The sequence below is a fragment of the Pantherophis guttatus genome, chromosome 1 (assembly GCF_059756535.1).
Source record: "Pantherophis guttatus breed Tessera chromosome 1, ASM5975653v1, whole genome shotgun sequence".
NCBI classification, from domain to species: domain Eukaryota; kingdom Metazoa; phylum Chordata; class Lepidosauria; order Squamata; family Colubridae; genus Pantherophis; species Pantherophis guttatus.
In genome coordinates, this window is record NC_142063.1 from 253,618,444 (window position 1) to 253,633,775 (window position 15,332).

A 15,332-nucleotide genomic window follows, 5' to 3' on the forward strand; every position below is an offset into this window, starting at 1 on the left:
ATCATCAGTTTACTGTTTGAACATTAACAGGAAATAAAAACATATATAAGAGTTATGTGCTTTCCTATATAGCGTGCCTCTCCCTCACCAATTCAGATGGTATTTTTAGTGTATGAAAACAATTTGTTTCCATAAACAGAGGAAACAGATAGGCAGAATTTTATTTTTATTTTAGTATTATCTCAGAAGTTAGTGACCTTGTTAACTGTATGTGTATACTGACATCTACATTCAAGAAAACTCTTAAGAGTCTATCTGTCTGTCTGTCTATATATCTATTATTTGTCTATCTATCTCTATTGATATATCTGTCTTTCAGATTTCCATTATTTTTTAATTATTTGTACAATAATTGTGACTGATCCTGCATAGACAGAATCTCAGTCTGCAGCTGCTGCCCTTTGCTACTTGTTCTCTTCACTAAGGTAGAATTGTATGGAAGAGAATCCAGCCTTCAAGGTTATAAAGATCCCACATTTTACACAATTATATATTTAGTTTATTATATAAACAAGAGAACTAGTACAGGTTGTTGTTTAATTCACACATAGGAGTTTGATACTTTCTATAGTTGAAGCAGTTCTCAGTTCCATACAATTTAAGTTTACTTTATTGTTATTGCACCTCATACAACGAAATTAAATGTCATCTTCAGTGTACATTATAACTGTAAAACACACATCCTTCTCATTCTATACAATTGAAATGAAAATCCGATATTGCATTAATATACAGTAGAATTCAATATAGTTCAATATAGTTACTGCCCTGGGATAGAAGCTGTTTTTCAGCCTATTTGTCCTTGTTTTTATTATCCTGTACCATCTGCCAGATGGTAATAGTTCAAAAAAAGGGTGCCCAGGATGAGGTGGATCTTTAAGAATGTTTTGAACTTTCTTAAGACGGCGGGAGCTATAAACAGTGGTGGGATTCTACCAGTTTGGATTGGTTCGGCCGAACTGGTAGCTCCCACTTCCTTCAGTACTCTGTTGCTGTGAAAGTGGGCTCGCCCGCCCACCCCCGGGTTATACTGATCTTTATTTCTGCTTCTGAAGTCCAGCTGATCAGATTGAATTGGCCCTCCTCAACTGTTTTCCTTGCTTCTTTCATTGTTTGCAACGCAGAAGTTCAATTTTATGGAAACTGTGCGTGTCTGGTGCACGTGTGCTCAGCGAACCAGTTGTTCAACCGGTAGGATCCCACCCCTGGCTATAAAGCTCTTCCAAAGAGTGGAAAGGTCAACCACTGATCCTCTGGGCAATGACGTTAACTCTCTGGAGTGCTGTCCTACCTTCCACTGTGCAATTGGCAAACCATAAACAGATGCAGTAAGTTAAAATACTCTCTATGGTGCAGCGGTAGAAGGTCACCAGCAGTTTTTCATTCAGTTGTTGTTTCCTGAGGTAGTATAATCTCTGCTGGGCCTTTTTGACCAGTGCTGCAATGTGAGTGATCCAGATCAGGTCCTCTTTTATGATAACACCCAGAAACTTAACACTGGCCACTTGCTCCACTCGGTCTCCATTGATAAGCAAGAGCTGGATGTCTGATCTATTCCTTCTATAGTCCACTATAAGCTCCTTGGTCTTATTGGTGTTAAGGACCAAGTTATTGTCTCCACACCATGAAAGCAACTGCTCCACCTCAATTTATGTCTTAATGCAACCTGAAAATCATACATTGTTATTTTCAACGCATTTAACTGAACATTTGTTGTTGTTACTATTGTTTTTCTTCTTTTCTTCAATTTTGGTTTATAAATTTTTTAAATTACAAATTACAATGACAATTACTTCGATTCTAAGCAAAATATGCTCCTTATTCATAACAAGGGTTGTTTTTTTTAAAAAAAAAAATCCCTAACAGCCATGCCTCATAACTGTAAAATCTGTTCCACTGAGGAAATCTGCCTCTATAAACAATCTCGAACTGTAGGTGGACATATCCTCTTCGGTCTCCAAAGGTTTCCTGGAACACCAAGATTTAACAGCTTTCTTCAATACCAAAATGTGTGGAACTGCTCTAATCCCTACTCCTAGAGGACCGGGGTGGCAACATAAAAAGTCACTATGCTATATTATAAATGCTTTTCTTCGCTCTTCCTGTCAACACTCCATACAAATCTTACAGCTCCTCCCCAATTTCCCAGCAATACTGCAGTACTGGCAGCCTGTCCAAACTCTATGCAGCCTTTTTATGACTATCAAGTCTCCAGTTGAGACCTGTCTGAATCTTCTCTGCTCTGATTTTGCAGAGCTCCACTACCTCTTCCAGTTTGTAGCTTTCCTCAACTCTTCTAACTGGGAACAGAGGTCTTTCTTTCATTCTTTCTCTTTTTCCTCCTCTTCTTTTTTTTCTATTTTTTTTTTTTTATATGGTTGAACCTGCTGTATAAAAATGCTTGGGAAAAATCAAGTCTTCTAGTTATAGACATAAGCTTTATGGTATATAAATTATAACAGGGTCTTGTTAAACTAAGTAGTATCATGCCATGATTGAGTTGGGTCAAGAAATTTGCATGCCATGGCCACACATTGCCAAGTCCAGATGTAAGGGAAGGTGTTTCCTATTCTAGGCTCTTCATTTCAATCCAGGTACACATTTCTGTTTTAAGGAGATATGAAGGAGAAGGATATTGGGGGGTGGGTGAGGGACAAAGAGGAAGAGAAATTGTTTGGTGCATCTGAATAGAATTACTTGTTCCACTTCTCTACCCCAGACATAACTAACCAAGCCTTTCTTTCAATAAATCTGGATACTCTTAAAGCTGGGAAGATATAGATTGAATCTTGGCAGAATGCTCTACTCCATTGCTTCTAATCATTACAGTCTCTATAAGAGGAAAAGAGGTTTCAGAAAAATCTCTCAAAATAAGAAATGTTTCCATGGCAGCGTTTCTACCTTAAGGGTAATTCTGTAAGGAAAATCTAGGGTCTTTCACTGCACCATCCCCCAAAGGCTCATTATCTCCTATCTAGTGGTGCCATTTTTTCATTAAATTCTGAAAGGTACCTTAAAACTTACGATATCATGTTCAAATCCATTTGAAAAACTACGGTATTCTATTGAAATACTCCTTTTCAGGAAAAAGAAAAAAGATGCATGATATATGCCAGTCCTCTTAAGCAAACTTTTTAAATCAAACTAGTAATTCACACAATTAACCCAAAGGGGTTATGTTTAGACCTAAACCTGGACTTGATTGAGATAAAATAACTCCTCCATCAAATTTTCCCATCATATGTAAACTACTTACTGTGGAATGAGTTGATTCTCTTGCCTTCTAAGACTGAGACAATCCCATAGAGCAGTGGGTCTCAACCTTCCTAATGCCGCGACCCTTTAATACAGTTCCTCATGTGGTGGTGACCCCCAACCATAAAATTATTCCTAAAACCATTGAAAATATGTGTTTTTCGATGGTCTTAGGCGACCCCTGTGAAAGGGTCATTCGACCCCCAAAGGGGTCCCGACCCACAGGTTGAAAACCACTGCCATAGAGAGATCTTGCAAAAATAGATGGTCCATAGGGAGAATCTGAGTAACTGCTTCTCCCAATCTGTTTGCAGTGAGGTTGGCCCCAATCATGCCACCAATCTGAGGAGAGGGACGGATAAAAAGAAAAAGAAAATGCAAGAAATAGAGAAGATGTCAACCTTTCTTTTTTTACAGAGGCTAGGGCAGCTTTAAAAGTTCTGTAAGGGAATGGCCGGACCATGCATCAGACAAACAAAGCCACTTTGTGCTGCTTGATTTCAAGCCATCCTTAATCACCTCCTCTGGGAAAGGCAGCTAAGTGCCTGTTGCTACACTTGAACCACTTATTACAGAGAAAGAATTTGTGTAATGTTAAAGGAGACAATCCACACTTCAATGGAAACAAATCCTGGAGATGTAGAGATTTATGTAAGAATTAATTTACATACTGCATCTGTGTATGGTTTGCCCATTGCACAGTGTCAGATAGGACAGCACTCCAGAGGGTCAACGTCATTGCCCAGAGGATCATTGGTTGCCCTCTCCCCTCTTTGGAAGAGCTTTATAGCTCCCGCTGCCTTAACAAAGTTCAAAACATTCTTAAAGATCCTCAACCTGGGCACCCTTTTTTTTTTAACTATTACCATCTGGCAGACGGTACAGGTCGATAAAAACAAGAACAAATAGGTTGAAAAACAGCGTCTCTCCCAGAGCAATAACCATATTGAATTCTACAGTATAGTCCAATATCAGATTTTCAATTTCAATTATGTAAAATGTAAAGGATGTATGTTTGTGTTTTTATTTTTATAGTTATAATGTACACTGAAGACGGCATTTAATTTTGTTGTACCATGTGCAACGACAATAAAGTAAACTATGAACTATAAACTATATTATATTAATGATATCGGACAAATAAGAGCCTTGATAGTACAGTGGTATACGCACCCTGTTATTAACACAGCTGCCTGCAATTTCTGCTGGTTCAAATCTCTCCAAGGCTCAAGGTTGACTCAGCCTTCCATCCTTTCTAAGGTAGGTGAAATGAGGACCCAGTTTGTGGGGGCAATAAGCTGACTTTGTATAAAATATACAAAAGTATGAAGGCTATTGCTTAACGCATTGTAAGCCGCCCTGAGTCTCCGGAGAAGGGCGGCATATAAATCAAATTTTAAAAAAAAATGTATTCAATGTTCTTCCACAAAAGTCCATTTTCCATTATGAAAATTGGTTCCAAGAGAGAAAGCATTCCCATATATTTAGTGCCTTCGTTAAATCTTTACTGCTATGGTAGTAAGTCGTAACTGTGATAAAACTATGTTGTAGTTGGCTATGGAGCAACATCCATGGAGTTGAATCACAATAAAATGAAGTACTGATGTCAGTAGTTAACAACAGTTAACAAAAATCAACTGAATTGTAGGTTTTTAGTTTTGATAAGTTTCCTATGGTGTACCAAGGGGGGGTTGTTAATAACTTATTCAATTTTGATATTGTTATAGAAAGCGAGAAATCTTTGAGTAGAAACACTTTTCTGTGTTTTTAGATCTCCTTCAGAAATCCTGAACTATTTGACTCAGTGTTCAACATGATGAGAAAGAGAATCCCATACATAGAACAAAATCATCCACCTTTAAGCCATGTAAAAAGAATAATAAAATATGGCAGAGAGGATATGCTACAATGACAAAAAGTGCAACAAGATTCCACATTGCTTCGTGTCTATCTTTATTCCCCTCCTTGTCTTACTTAACAACCTTACCTGTGTATGCAAAAGATGCTATCTGAAACAAAAAGCAAATCTGTATTTGGAAAACTTGCCACTTTTCACCTGGGAACTGATCTCTGAAATGCTAATTTCTTCATGAAAAATAACATTGTTTTTGTTGTTGTTGTTGTTATTTTATTCAGCAAGCCAACATGCTCATCTTAGCCCTATTTTTTTTTTTAATTTTGATTTATATGCTGCCCTTCTCCGGAGACTCAGGGCGGCTTACAATGCGTTAAGCAATAGCCTTCATACTTTTGTATATTTATACAAAGTCAGCTTATTGCCCCCACAAACTGGGTCCTCATTTAACCTACCTTAGAAAGGATGGAAGGCTGAGTCAACCTTGAGCCTGGTAAGATTTGAACCTGCAGAAATTGCAGGCAGCTGTGTTAATAACAGGGTTTGATGCTTAGGCCTTAAGATAACTCCAGGATCAAATTTGATAATACAGGGGAAATCTTTGATTAATTGTGTTTGTGTACTGTATATATAATTTCAAAAAACAGCTATGGGCAGAGAATCTTGAAATAGGGGATTTCAAATTTATACCCATTCCCTGTCTTATCATTTGTAGAAGAATTTTCAGCAGGAAAACACCATGAAGTAAGGAAGAATTTTGAAAAGCATTATGTTCCCATCCTAATTGAGATCCTACTGCTGCTGTTGCGAGCAAAATATAAACAAAAATTGCACATAAGTAATGCATTGTGGAATTTGACCCTCCAGAAAAACACGAATTCTGTGTTTAACATACTGAGAACCAAAAGGTCAAGAATAAATAATTGTTGTTTACATAGAATGGCAAACAACAATTGATATAGCTGCTGCCTATTAAAATAGCTATAGTAGAATGAAATGGTACCATTCTAAAGTAGGGAAATGCCATCTTACATATGGGACATACTGTGTTTAAATGATCTCCTGTGTAAAATATTATCTAAAAATAAAACTATAGAATTCTTCCAAATGACTCCCAATTCAGTATTCATTTCTTTTCATGGTTCTGTGGTTTGTGACTCTAGAGCTAGACACATAATCATAAGATCCTGACAATCTTACATGTACATAAGAAATTAGGATGACACCCCCCCCCAAAAAAATAAAGGAAATTTGTTATTTATATACATTAGCTATGTTATATATTTTATATGTAACCCAAAAATTTCCTCTTCACTCAGTGCAGGCCAGGCAAGCCAAAAGATTTGATACTCCTAATCTAAATAATATTTGGGGGAGGGGGGAGAGAAAATCCAAGTGATAAACTTGTGAGGGAAAGTTTTCTGACTTTGTTTTAAGCCAGTAAATCAAGAGCTTTTAACAGCTTAATCAAGACTGGTTCAAAGCACTAGAGCAGGCAGGATAAAAAAAATTCAAGACTTTTATTAGAAATTCTTCAATTACATCTTAGAATAGGAACAAGCAATTGTTTGAAAGCAGACGCAGGAGAGCACTAGAGTTATATAAATAATTATTATTTTATCAGCAGGTTATAAATCTTGAAACAGAGACAAAGGCTGGCTATTTATTTAGAGAGCAGCAAGAATTGAAGAGTTTGCTTGCCTTGTAATTATGCCTAGCACTCCACGATAGTCAAGAATATTTAGAGACAGGAAAGCATAGTTCAAGATAAGTACATACAGTAGGTTGAGTCAGTCTGAAAAGCAAGCCATATGTTTGATCCCAGGGCAAAGAGGCACTATTTGGAACAGGTTATTAGAGACACAGAAATATAGAAGCAGGAATATAATTTCCAATAGAGGGAATATCTGAAATTCACTGTTATGTAGGCAGTTCCTGGCTGTGTTAATCAAAGAAGTTAATGTTGCTTTCCCTCCTGGTCATCAGAATCAGCTGCCAACTGGGTTGAATCAGACCCTTCACTCTCGGGTGACTAACAGCCTGTTGCCTCTTGAACTTCAGGCCAACAGCTTGTTAAGATCTTTACTTCAGCCTCCAAAACAATGGAGCCAGAGGAGTCCATAAGACATGCCAAACAATATCAAAAACCCTAGCTTTTGTAAGTTTAATAAGAGTAAAAACAACACACTGTCATTCATAGTTATTTAGTTCAAAGCCATCTCTACCAAATAAATTTAGAATTAACATCTATACACTTTCAACCATTCTGATGCCTTGCAAACAGCCATCATTGGCTTGACATGACACCATTTTCCAAGGCATCAGAGCACTTTGTGTCTTAGCCCACAGCTACTTCTTTTGAAAGTACATCATCTGTTGCCAGTTTGGGCGAGTTTCCCAATATACCTCTTCAGTGGCCACCATCTGCTAACCATCTTAATAGTGAAAAATATGTTTGTAATTAGCCTGGTATTAAAGGATCTTAGTAAAAGTTAAATTAGACAAATGGGCTACTTTGCCAGAAGCATGCCATTGCATTTCATGCCTCAAAACTGATTTCATGCCAGTCCTTTGTAATATTAACATAGACAGCAGATGGATAACTAGTATATTTTCTCCACCTATGTGCATGCTCATAAAATTCAAATGGCACATACTTTAGATAAGGCAAGATTTTATTAAATTTTTATTTAAACTCTTTGGGCAGTTTACAATAAAATACACCCAAAGACATAATTTCAGTAAAAACATATGCAATGAAGCCGAACTAAATACAAAATGAAAACACTATGCAAATTAAGCAACAGCAAGGTGATAATTCAAAACCTAAAATAATACAAATTAAAATACAGTTGGAAGGCATTTAAAAATCTGATGCTGAAATTATTCTAATCTGGGCATCAGTCAGGGTAGGAAATTCCATAAATGGAGTATCAGCACAAAAACTTTCCCCCTCTCTAGAGCCCCTACCCACCTCCTTTACTGGAAGCATAAGGAGAAAGGCCCCATTAGAAGATCAGGTAACAAGGTCCTAAGCAACAATGCTTTAAAAATCAAAATTGTCGTGTGAACTGGATATGGAAATGGACTTACAGCCAATATGGATGAGTGAAACACTGACTTAATATATAAATAGTGGCCCATTCTAATGAGTCCTCTAGCCTCTCTATTTTGAACTAACTCAAGTTTAAAAGGGACACGGTAGCTCAGTGGCTAAGATGCTGAGCTTGTCGATCGAAAGGTCGGGAGTTCAGTGGTTTGAATCCCTAGTGCCGCGTAACAGTGTGAGCTTCTGCCATCTTCTGCCATCTTAGCAATTCGAAAGCACATAAAAATGCAAGTAGAAAAATAGGGACCACCTTTGGTGGGAAGGTAACAGCGTTCCGTGCACCTTTTGCATTTAGTCATGCCAGCCACATGATCATGGAGAAGTCTTCGTGCTGGCTCGACAGTGCTGGCTCTTTGGCTTGAAATGAAGATGAGCACCACCCCCTAGAGTCTGGAACGACTAGCACATATGTACGAGGGGAACCTTTACCTGTACCTTAAAGTTTCTGGACCACTTTAGCTCCAGATAGAATGCATTCCTATAGTTTAGCCAGAAAATCATGAGACTTATTAAATATTGTGAAATTTTCTCTGTTCAGAAAAGGTTGCAATTGGTAAGTGAGCTTTAAGTAATGGTGGTGAAAAAAACGCTTCATGCCACAGAAGCTATCTGGGCCTCTAATGATAATGGTAGATCTAGGAGCCTCTTCAACTTGCTCCTTTAGGGCAAGTGCAGACCATTACAGGACAGACACACACACACACACACACACACACACACACACACACACACACACCCCTCTATTTTGTATGTATTAAATCTTGCTTTGTTGCCTCTCAGGCAATCCTTGATCCTGCCCAAGCACTGGTTCAAAACACCAAACACAGCTGGCCTGTGTTAGATGAAAAGGAGAGGTATGTCTGATGTCATTCGCATATCAATGGTATCTCCCTCCCTTGCCAAAATGACCTCTCCCAGCTCTTTCATGTAGATGTTAAAAAGCATGGGGGATTAAATGGAGCCCTGAGGGACTCCCTAATGAAACAGGCTTGAAGCAGAATAGTAATCCTTCAGCACCACCTTCTGGAAACAATCATCTAAAATATATACTCTATAAAACACATTTAATACTAGCCAAATTGTTTAATGACAGAACAGAATATTAAATTTGCAGATCCCTCCAAAGCTAAGAAGGTTAGCTAGGAAGCTACCAGGAAAATAAAAGGAAAGTAGATTGGACTGAGAAATTAAGAAGCATTCCAGAAGGCAGCTTTAAGAATGAATGAGTCTGTATAATCCCAGGAATCAAAAAGAGAAAAAAATGCTTTCTTCATGAGATATGACAATATTCTACTACAGTTTCTCCTAATCCTTTTGAACAATGTAGTTCTTTACTATTATAGTTTGATTTAGACACCTCTTGAATAGTATCACATGTTTTTTAATCTATGTATACACTATTAGATAGTGTAAGAATTGTACTGAATTTCAAACTTGCTGAAAGTCTTACATAATGCAGCGCGTCTCTTATTCGCCTATTAGATATAATTAAAATAATTCTTCAACGTATTCAACAGAATTTTTCAACCAATTTACCTCAGGGATGTGCACTTCCTCTGCACATCTGTGCTAATTTGCTGTTCTTCCCAATGGCTAGCTTAAAGAGAGAGCGGAAAGATGCAAACATTTTCTCCCTAGTGGCCCAAAGGTCAGAAAGTGTATAGCTGGGCAGACCAGCCACTGAACACCCATCTAGGGTTGATCACCAGCTGGGAAATTGTGATAAAAGAGATGGTTCAGTGAACAGTTATAATTGGCTCCATTCGGAGGCCTGCTTGACAAGCTGTGCTAAAGCACAGCAGAGAGTCTTTGTGTGCTGGTCGGGAACTCCTGCTCTATGGAGCTCAGCTGGTGACCTATGAAGAAATACATTTTTCTTACCATCCGCCGTTAAAATGATCAGCCACATCTAGTCATTCGAATGCATGAGTGGAGCTCCAAAAGAGCAGGCATAAGACTCTTCTTGATCTTAAGGGAAGCGCAAGTTGCTTGCCTTTTTTGTTCTTGGGAAACCTTCTCAGCATTAAAGGGAGTTTTTAAAAAAATCTAATAATTCTCTAATGTTCATTGAACATTCAAGACTCTGGTGCTGTGAACCATTGTCAGTATGAACCCCTCGTGATGGAAGCTTAATGAATATTACCTGTTTCTACTACAAAGAAATGGCTGTGCCTGAAATCACACAACTTCCTAGGCTATGCATTCTGATCTCTGTGAACACTGAAAGAAGGGTCAATAGAATCTCTTTGTTGTAAAGAATAACATTTTCCTGGTAATATATGAAGCAAACTTTATAGTCAAGCTTTTGCTGACCATCTCCCCATAACCCCCTTCCTTTCATTTACATCAGAGTTGTGGAACGACGGCCTTTTTATGACTTGTGGCTCAGGAATTCTGCAGTTGAAGTCCACAAGTCATAAAGGGGCTATCATTTCCCAACTCTGATTTACATGAAAATCTTGTAATGGCAAATGAAGTCTCGGATAATTTACAAAACACAAAATCCAGCAAAAGTCCAAAACTGGTTCCAATAATGATGAAGTATTGGAGGAAGCGTGCAGACTTAATGCATATCATTCGGGGGGGGGAGTGCTAAAGGCATGGCTTTGGTTGCCAAGTATACTGTGATAAACTAACACAGAAATGTAATTATCTCACTGTTAGATCACCAGATAAGAAATAATGGAGCAGGCTTCTTTTTAAAAGAAAAAAAAAATGCAATCTTTAAAAATCTTTTAGACCTGTCCAATCCATAGCCCATGGGCTACATGCTGCCCTGGACAGGTAGTAATGTGGCCCCATAATATATAAAATAATATTAAAAATATAAAAATAATATAAAAATATATAAAAAATAAGGGAAGTTTGTTATTTATATATATTAACTATGTTATGTATTTTATATGCAGCCCAAGACAATTGCTCTTCACTCAGTGTGGCCCAGGAAAGCCAAAAGGGAGGACACCAGGAATGGGTTCTACTTACCTTTACTACCGGTTCGCAATGGGGCCGCACACGTGCACTCGCTTCACTCGCATGCACGCTCTTCTGCGCAGAAGCATTCTGATGACGTCAGGGTCAGTGGGCGGAGCCTCCCACCAGTTTTATTACCAGTTCCATAGAACCGGTGCAAACCGGGGGCAACCCACCACTGCTGGACACCTATGATTTAAGCTGTACTGCTAATGGGAAAATAGACTATCTAATCCTGTTGGTGGCCTCAGCATGCCCATAGCAGCAATTTCATAATACTGCCCAAGTAGTATTACATTTAAACATCGTGTTTCCCTCTAAAACCAGGCCAAGTGCAACAGGGTAATCAGATTTCTTCCCACCAGTTCCAAGACTGAACATCTTCATGAATCTGTCAACTTTCTGGTTTTTGCCTACCCATTTTTGCAGCTACTCTTCCTTATTTCCCCACCCAACCCCCTTTCACTTTTAAGTTTAAGATCCATGGATTCTTGTAGAAAAGTCACTAGATTAGGATGTGTGGACTTCAGCTCCCAGCATGCAGTCTAGGGAATTCTGGAAGTTGAAGTCCACACATCTTAAAGTCGCCAAGTTTGAAAAACACGGTCCTAGATTATTATTGCAGCTTCTACACTAGAGATTTACTAACTAGAGCAGGGTAACCTTGTTGCTGCCATGTCAAGGGATACTTATTTACATTTTATACAATATCAACAACATGGATTTTGTTTGGGGGGGGTTTACTAACCTCCAGACAAATGACAATATGACATTAGTTACTTAATTTTCTTATTTTTAAAAAAAAAAATTATGGCCTTGGACCTGCTACAGTTGAACAGCTCTGTTAACAGCTAGCTTGAAGGCAGGAATGGTGAATACTGCTACTTTCTTCAAGATCTAGTGCAAAAAAGGGAAGCACTCTGAATTTTATATAGATTTCTCTATGGTAAACAGGACCTATAAGTTTATTTAAAAGTGGGCTGTGAATTCTAGTGGAATGGAAGATTAGTAATCTGAAAACGTATTTTTCACTTCTTGTTTGAGTAGTTTTTGTGGCATCCTTGGAGCTCTCTGTGCTCAGTTGATCGTTTGCAGACATTTCATTACCTGTCTAGGTAAGATCTTCAGCACATTGAAGATGCAGTGCAGAGCACTGAAGATATTACCTAGTCAGGTTATTGAAACGTCTGCAAGCCAACAACCAAGTTCAGAGAGCATCAAGGATGCCACAGTGCAATCCTCCTGACCCATATATATATATTCTCTTCTGTTGATGCTAGATTTTTGTTGTATTTATAAACAGAGGTCTCTTTAAAACCACTTTCATTTTCTCTTCTGCAATGCACATATGGATGGATTGTTGAAACGAGAGGGAGCAATTTCCTCTGAATGGAAAGTGTTTCATTCACCCTTTTCCTTAGATTTGAGTGGCTATCTTATAACTTGTAAGAGTTGTAGGAAACACACCATGACTTTTGCTTGTGTCGGCAAGCTTTCAGTGAAACAGCTACAGGCATTCTTATATACCAATTTATTATTATATTATAAGAGCTGTGGTGGCGCAGTGGTTAGAATGCAGTATTGCAGGCTAATTCTGCTGACTGCCAGCAGCTCAGCAGTTTGATTCTCACCAGCTCAAGATTGACTCAGTCTTCCATCCTTCTGAGGTCGGTAAAAGGAGGACCCAGATTGTTGGGGGCAATATGCTAACTCTGTAAATTGCTTGGAGAGGACTGTAAAGCACTGTGAAGCAATATATAACTAAGTACTATTGCTATTTATTTCTGAGTGACAAAAATATGTTCATAAATTAAGGGAAAAAATCCACCACTGCAGTAGACCCAGACAATTATTACACATTGCCCTATCCTGTGCAGATTATTATTGCTGGAAATGTATCATTGTTTTAAATACAACACATGCCATTTTCTTAATAAAATGTGGGAGTGAGCAGGATAGCATTTGTCTTGTAAGAACAAGCCGCTGCCAAGCCTACTAACCACTTTGTCTGCACATCTAATATTGTCCCATTTTGTTTAAGCTGGCAGGATTCATCTACGCCTGTTATGTTGTGAAATGTATCACCGAAGAAGAGGACAGCTGTAAGTACTAAAGGTTTATTACGTGCGGGTTGAAATCATTTTTATATCACCCATCTCGCTCATCCATTCCACTCTAATACCATTCTGAATACTTTGTCATGCTATAAAAGATAGGAATAAGTTAAAGTGTAGAAGCTTGCCTAACATATGGGCTCCAAAAAAGCTCCCAAGTGTTTGAAGTCAATGGGGAGAAGAGTAACATGCAGCTTTACAAAATAACTACTTTGTTCTGAAATGAAGCTGCGCAAATTCTCTCCCTGCAAACATTCTTCATTAGCACAGCTCGTTTTGTTTCTCACTATGACTGATAACTACAGCCTTACTAATGCTTTATCCTGTATGTAAATCTCTTGTACCTGGCTATGAGGTTTGTGGTGGCATTTGGCAAGGATAGATACAGTTTCATGGCAAAGAGATGAAATAGAAGAGACTCTGCTAACATCAAAAGAGGGTGCAGTAATATATATATATATGGTTTTCTCTTGGTTTAACATGCCTATACAGCTAGTTGAATAATGATTACCCATAGTTTAGTGGCTTTAGTTTTACTTTTGACATAGGTATGGGTATGTGTGAATCATGATACAGTTCAGAATTCAGAGTTGGCAAGGTCTGATTTGGATTTGAGTTTCTAAGGAAAGAGGCTTCCATTTAATCAATTCAGGATTTGTGATTCAATTTGGTAAAAGATTCAACAATATATTACAATGTGAAAACATCAAAATGTCTACAATTGTTCCTGTTTTTTTTTCTTTGCTAGTCTTTTGTAAGCCACTAAAAATCTGACTTTGCCATCAGTCCTAGGGCCTTGATAATATGGGTGAGCCCAATTTGTGGTTAGTTTGAGTGTTTATGAATATTCTCTGCTGCTATCCTATGCTTTTCCTGGTTTTTTTTCCCAATTCTGTGTGTTCTTATTATTTTTACTCTGATTTAATTATTATCCTTCCAGAAATATATGAGTTGGGTGGCCATGTATTAATTAAATAAATAATGAGGGTGTTGTCACAATGGTATACACAATACACTATGTTATAAAGATTTAGTCTGCATTGTCTACTGTTTTTCAGCAACGGGCATGCAGTCTTGGATTCATTCATGCAATGAAGTCTTAATACAATACAAGCTAGTGACAGTGAAGTAGCAGAAGGCAGGCATAAGGATTGCATATTTGTTGGGGTAGACAGAATCAAAGGGAAATGAAAGATGAAGCTGAAAGAATTGATGAATGGCAATTTAGATGTAGGACACAAGACTAGGTAGAGTGAGAGATAAAAAAAGTAAAGATGAAAATAAACAAAGATCTGGGGAAAGACAAGAAAAACATTGTTAAAAAAGAGCAGTAGAATAATTGGAAAATCTCCTCCCCTCCTTCTTTCTTTCTTTCCTTCTTTCCTTCCTTCCTTCCCTCTCTCCCTCCCTGCTATGTTCTTAAAGAAATTATGTCAGAAAAGAGAGACACAGACATCAAGCAACACACTTCCCACTGCTTTGACAGGTAGGGATTGTGGAGATAATAAAACTAATGAGGAACTGACTTGTATCAGCCAGCCTCTTACATCAGCCAGCTCCCAATCCCTTTGGTTTTCTCCACATATGGAAGGAAAGCCGCAACAACCATTGAGTTTCTGAAACTCTCTGAAATCATTTAAAGACACTGCCTTGATTCTATATCCTGAATGACCTTGGAGATTTTTGAATGGAATCACCCTTTAAAGCTACACACAATGCTAATAGTCATCCCTCTTCCTTAATTCTTTGGGTTTATTATGTCATCATTTTCAACTTCCATTCTACCTTTTGCACTGTACATCAGGGCCATGGACAAACATTACAAACAGTACAAATATTGTAGGCACACATATAGCTACATGCACAAAATATAAATTAGAAGTACATTTTCCCTTAACAATTTACTTGCAGTTTTCTCGTCACATCTGTACTAACATAACAAAATGTTTCTGAAGGTAGAAGTACATATTATGTCTAAGAGCTCTAGAAGGTGAAAGCTCTGTGTTGAGTTTTCTCACCATTCCAA

The 15,332-nt window shown here is 38.0% G+C and overlaps 1 protein-coding gene across 3 annotated transcripts in view; it reads left to right on the plus strand.

The window, feature by feature from the left end:
• Nucleotides 1–15,332, plus strand: part of NKAIN2 (sodium/potassium transporting ATPase interacting 2) — a 556,752-nt gene that overhangs the window by 507,839 nt on the left and 33,581 nt on the right. For 2 of the 3 annotated variants that reach the window (XM_034418729.3, XM_034418730.3), the window contains exon 5: nt 13,234–13,294. In XM_034418729.3, coding sequence (XP_034274620.1) covers nt 13,234–13,294 — 61 coding nt within the window. Of the gene's footprint in view, nt 1–13,233; nt 13,306–15,332 lie in introns of those variants that run through there. The other variant, XM_087882764.1, reaches the window with a different exon arrangement.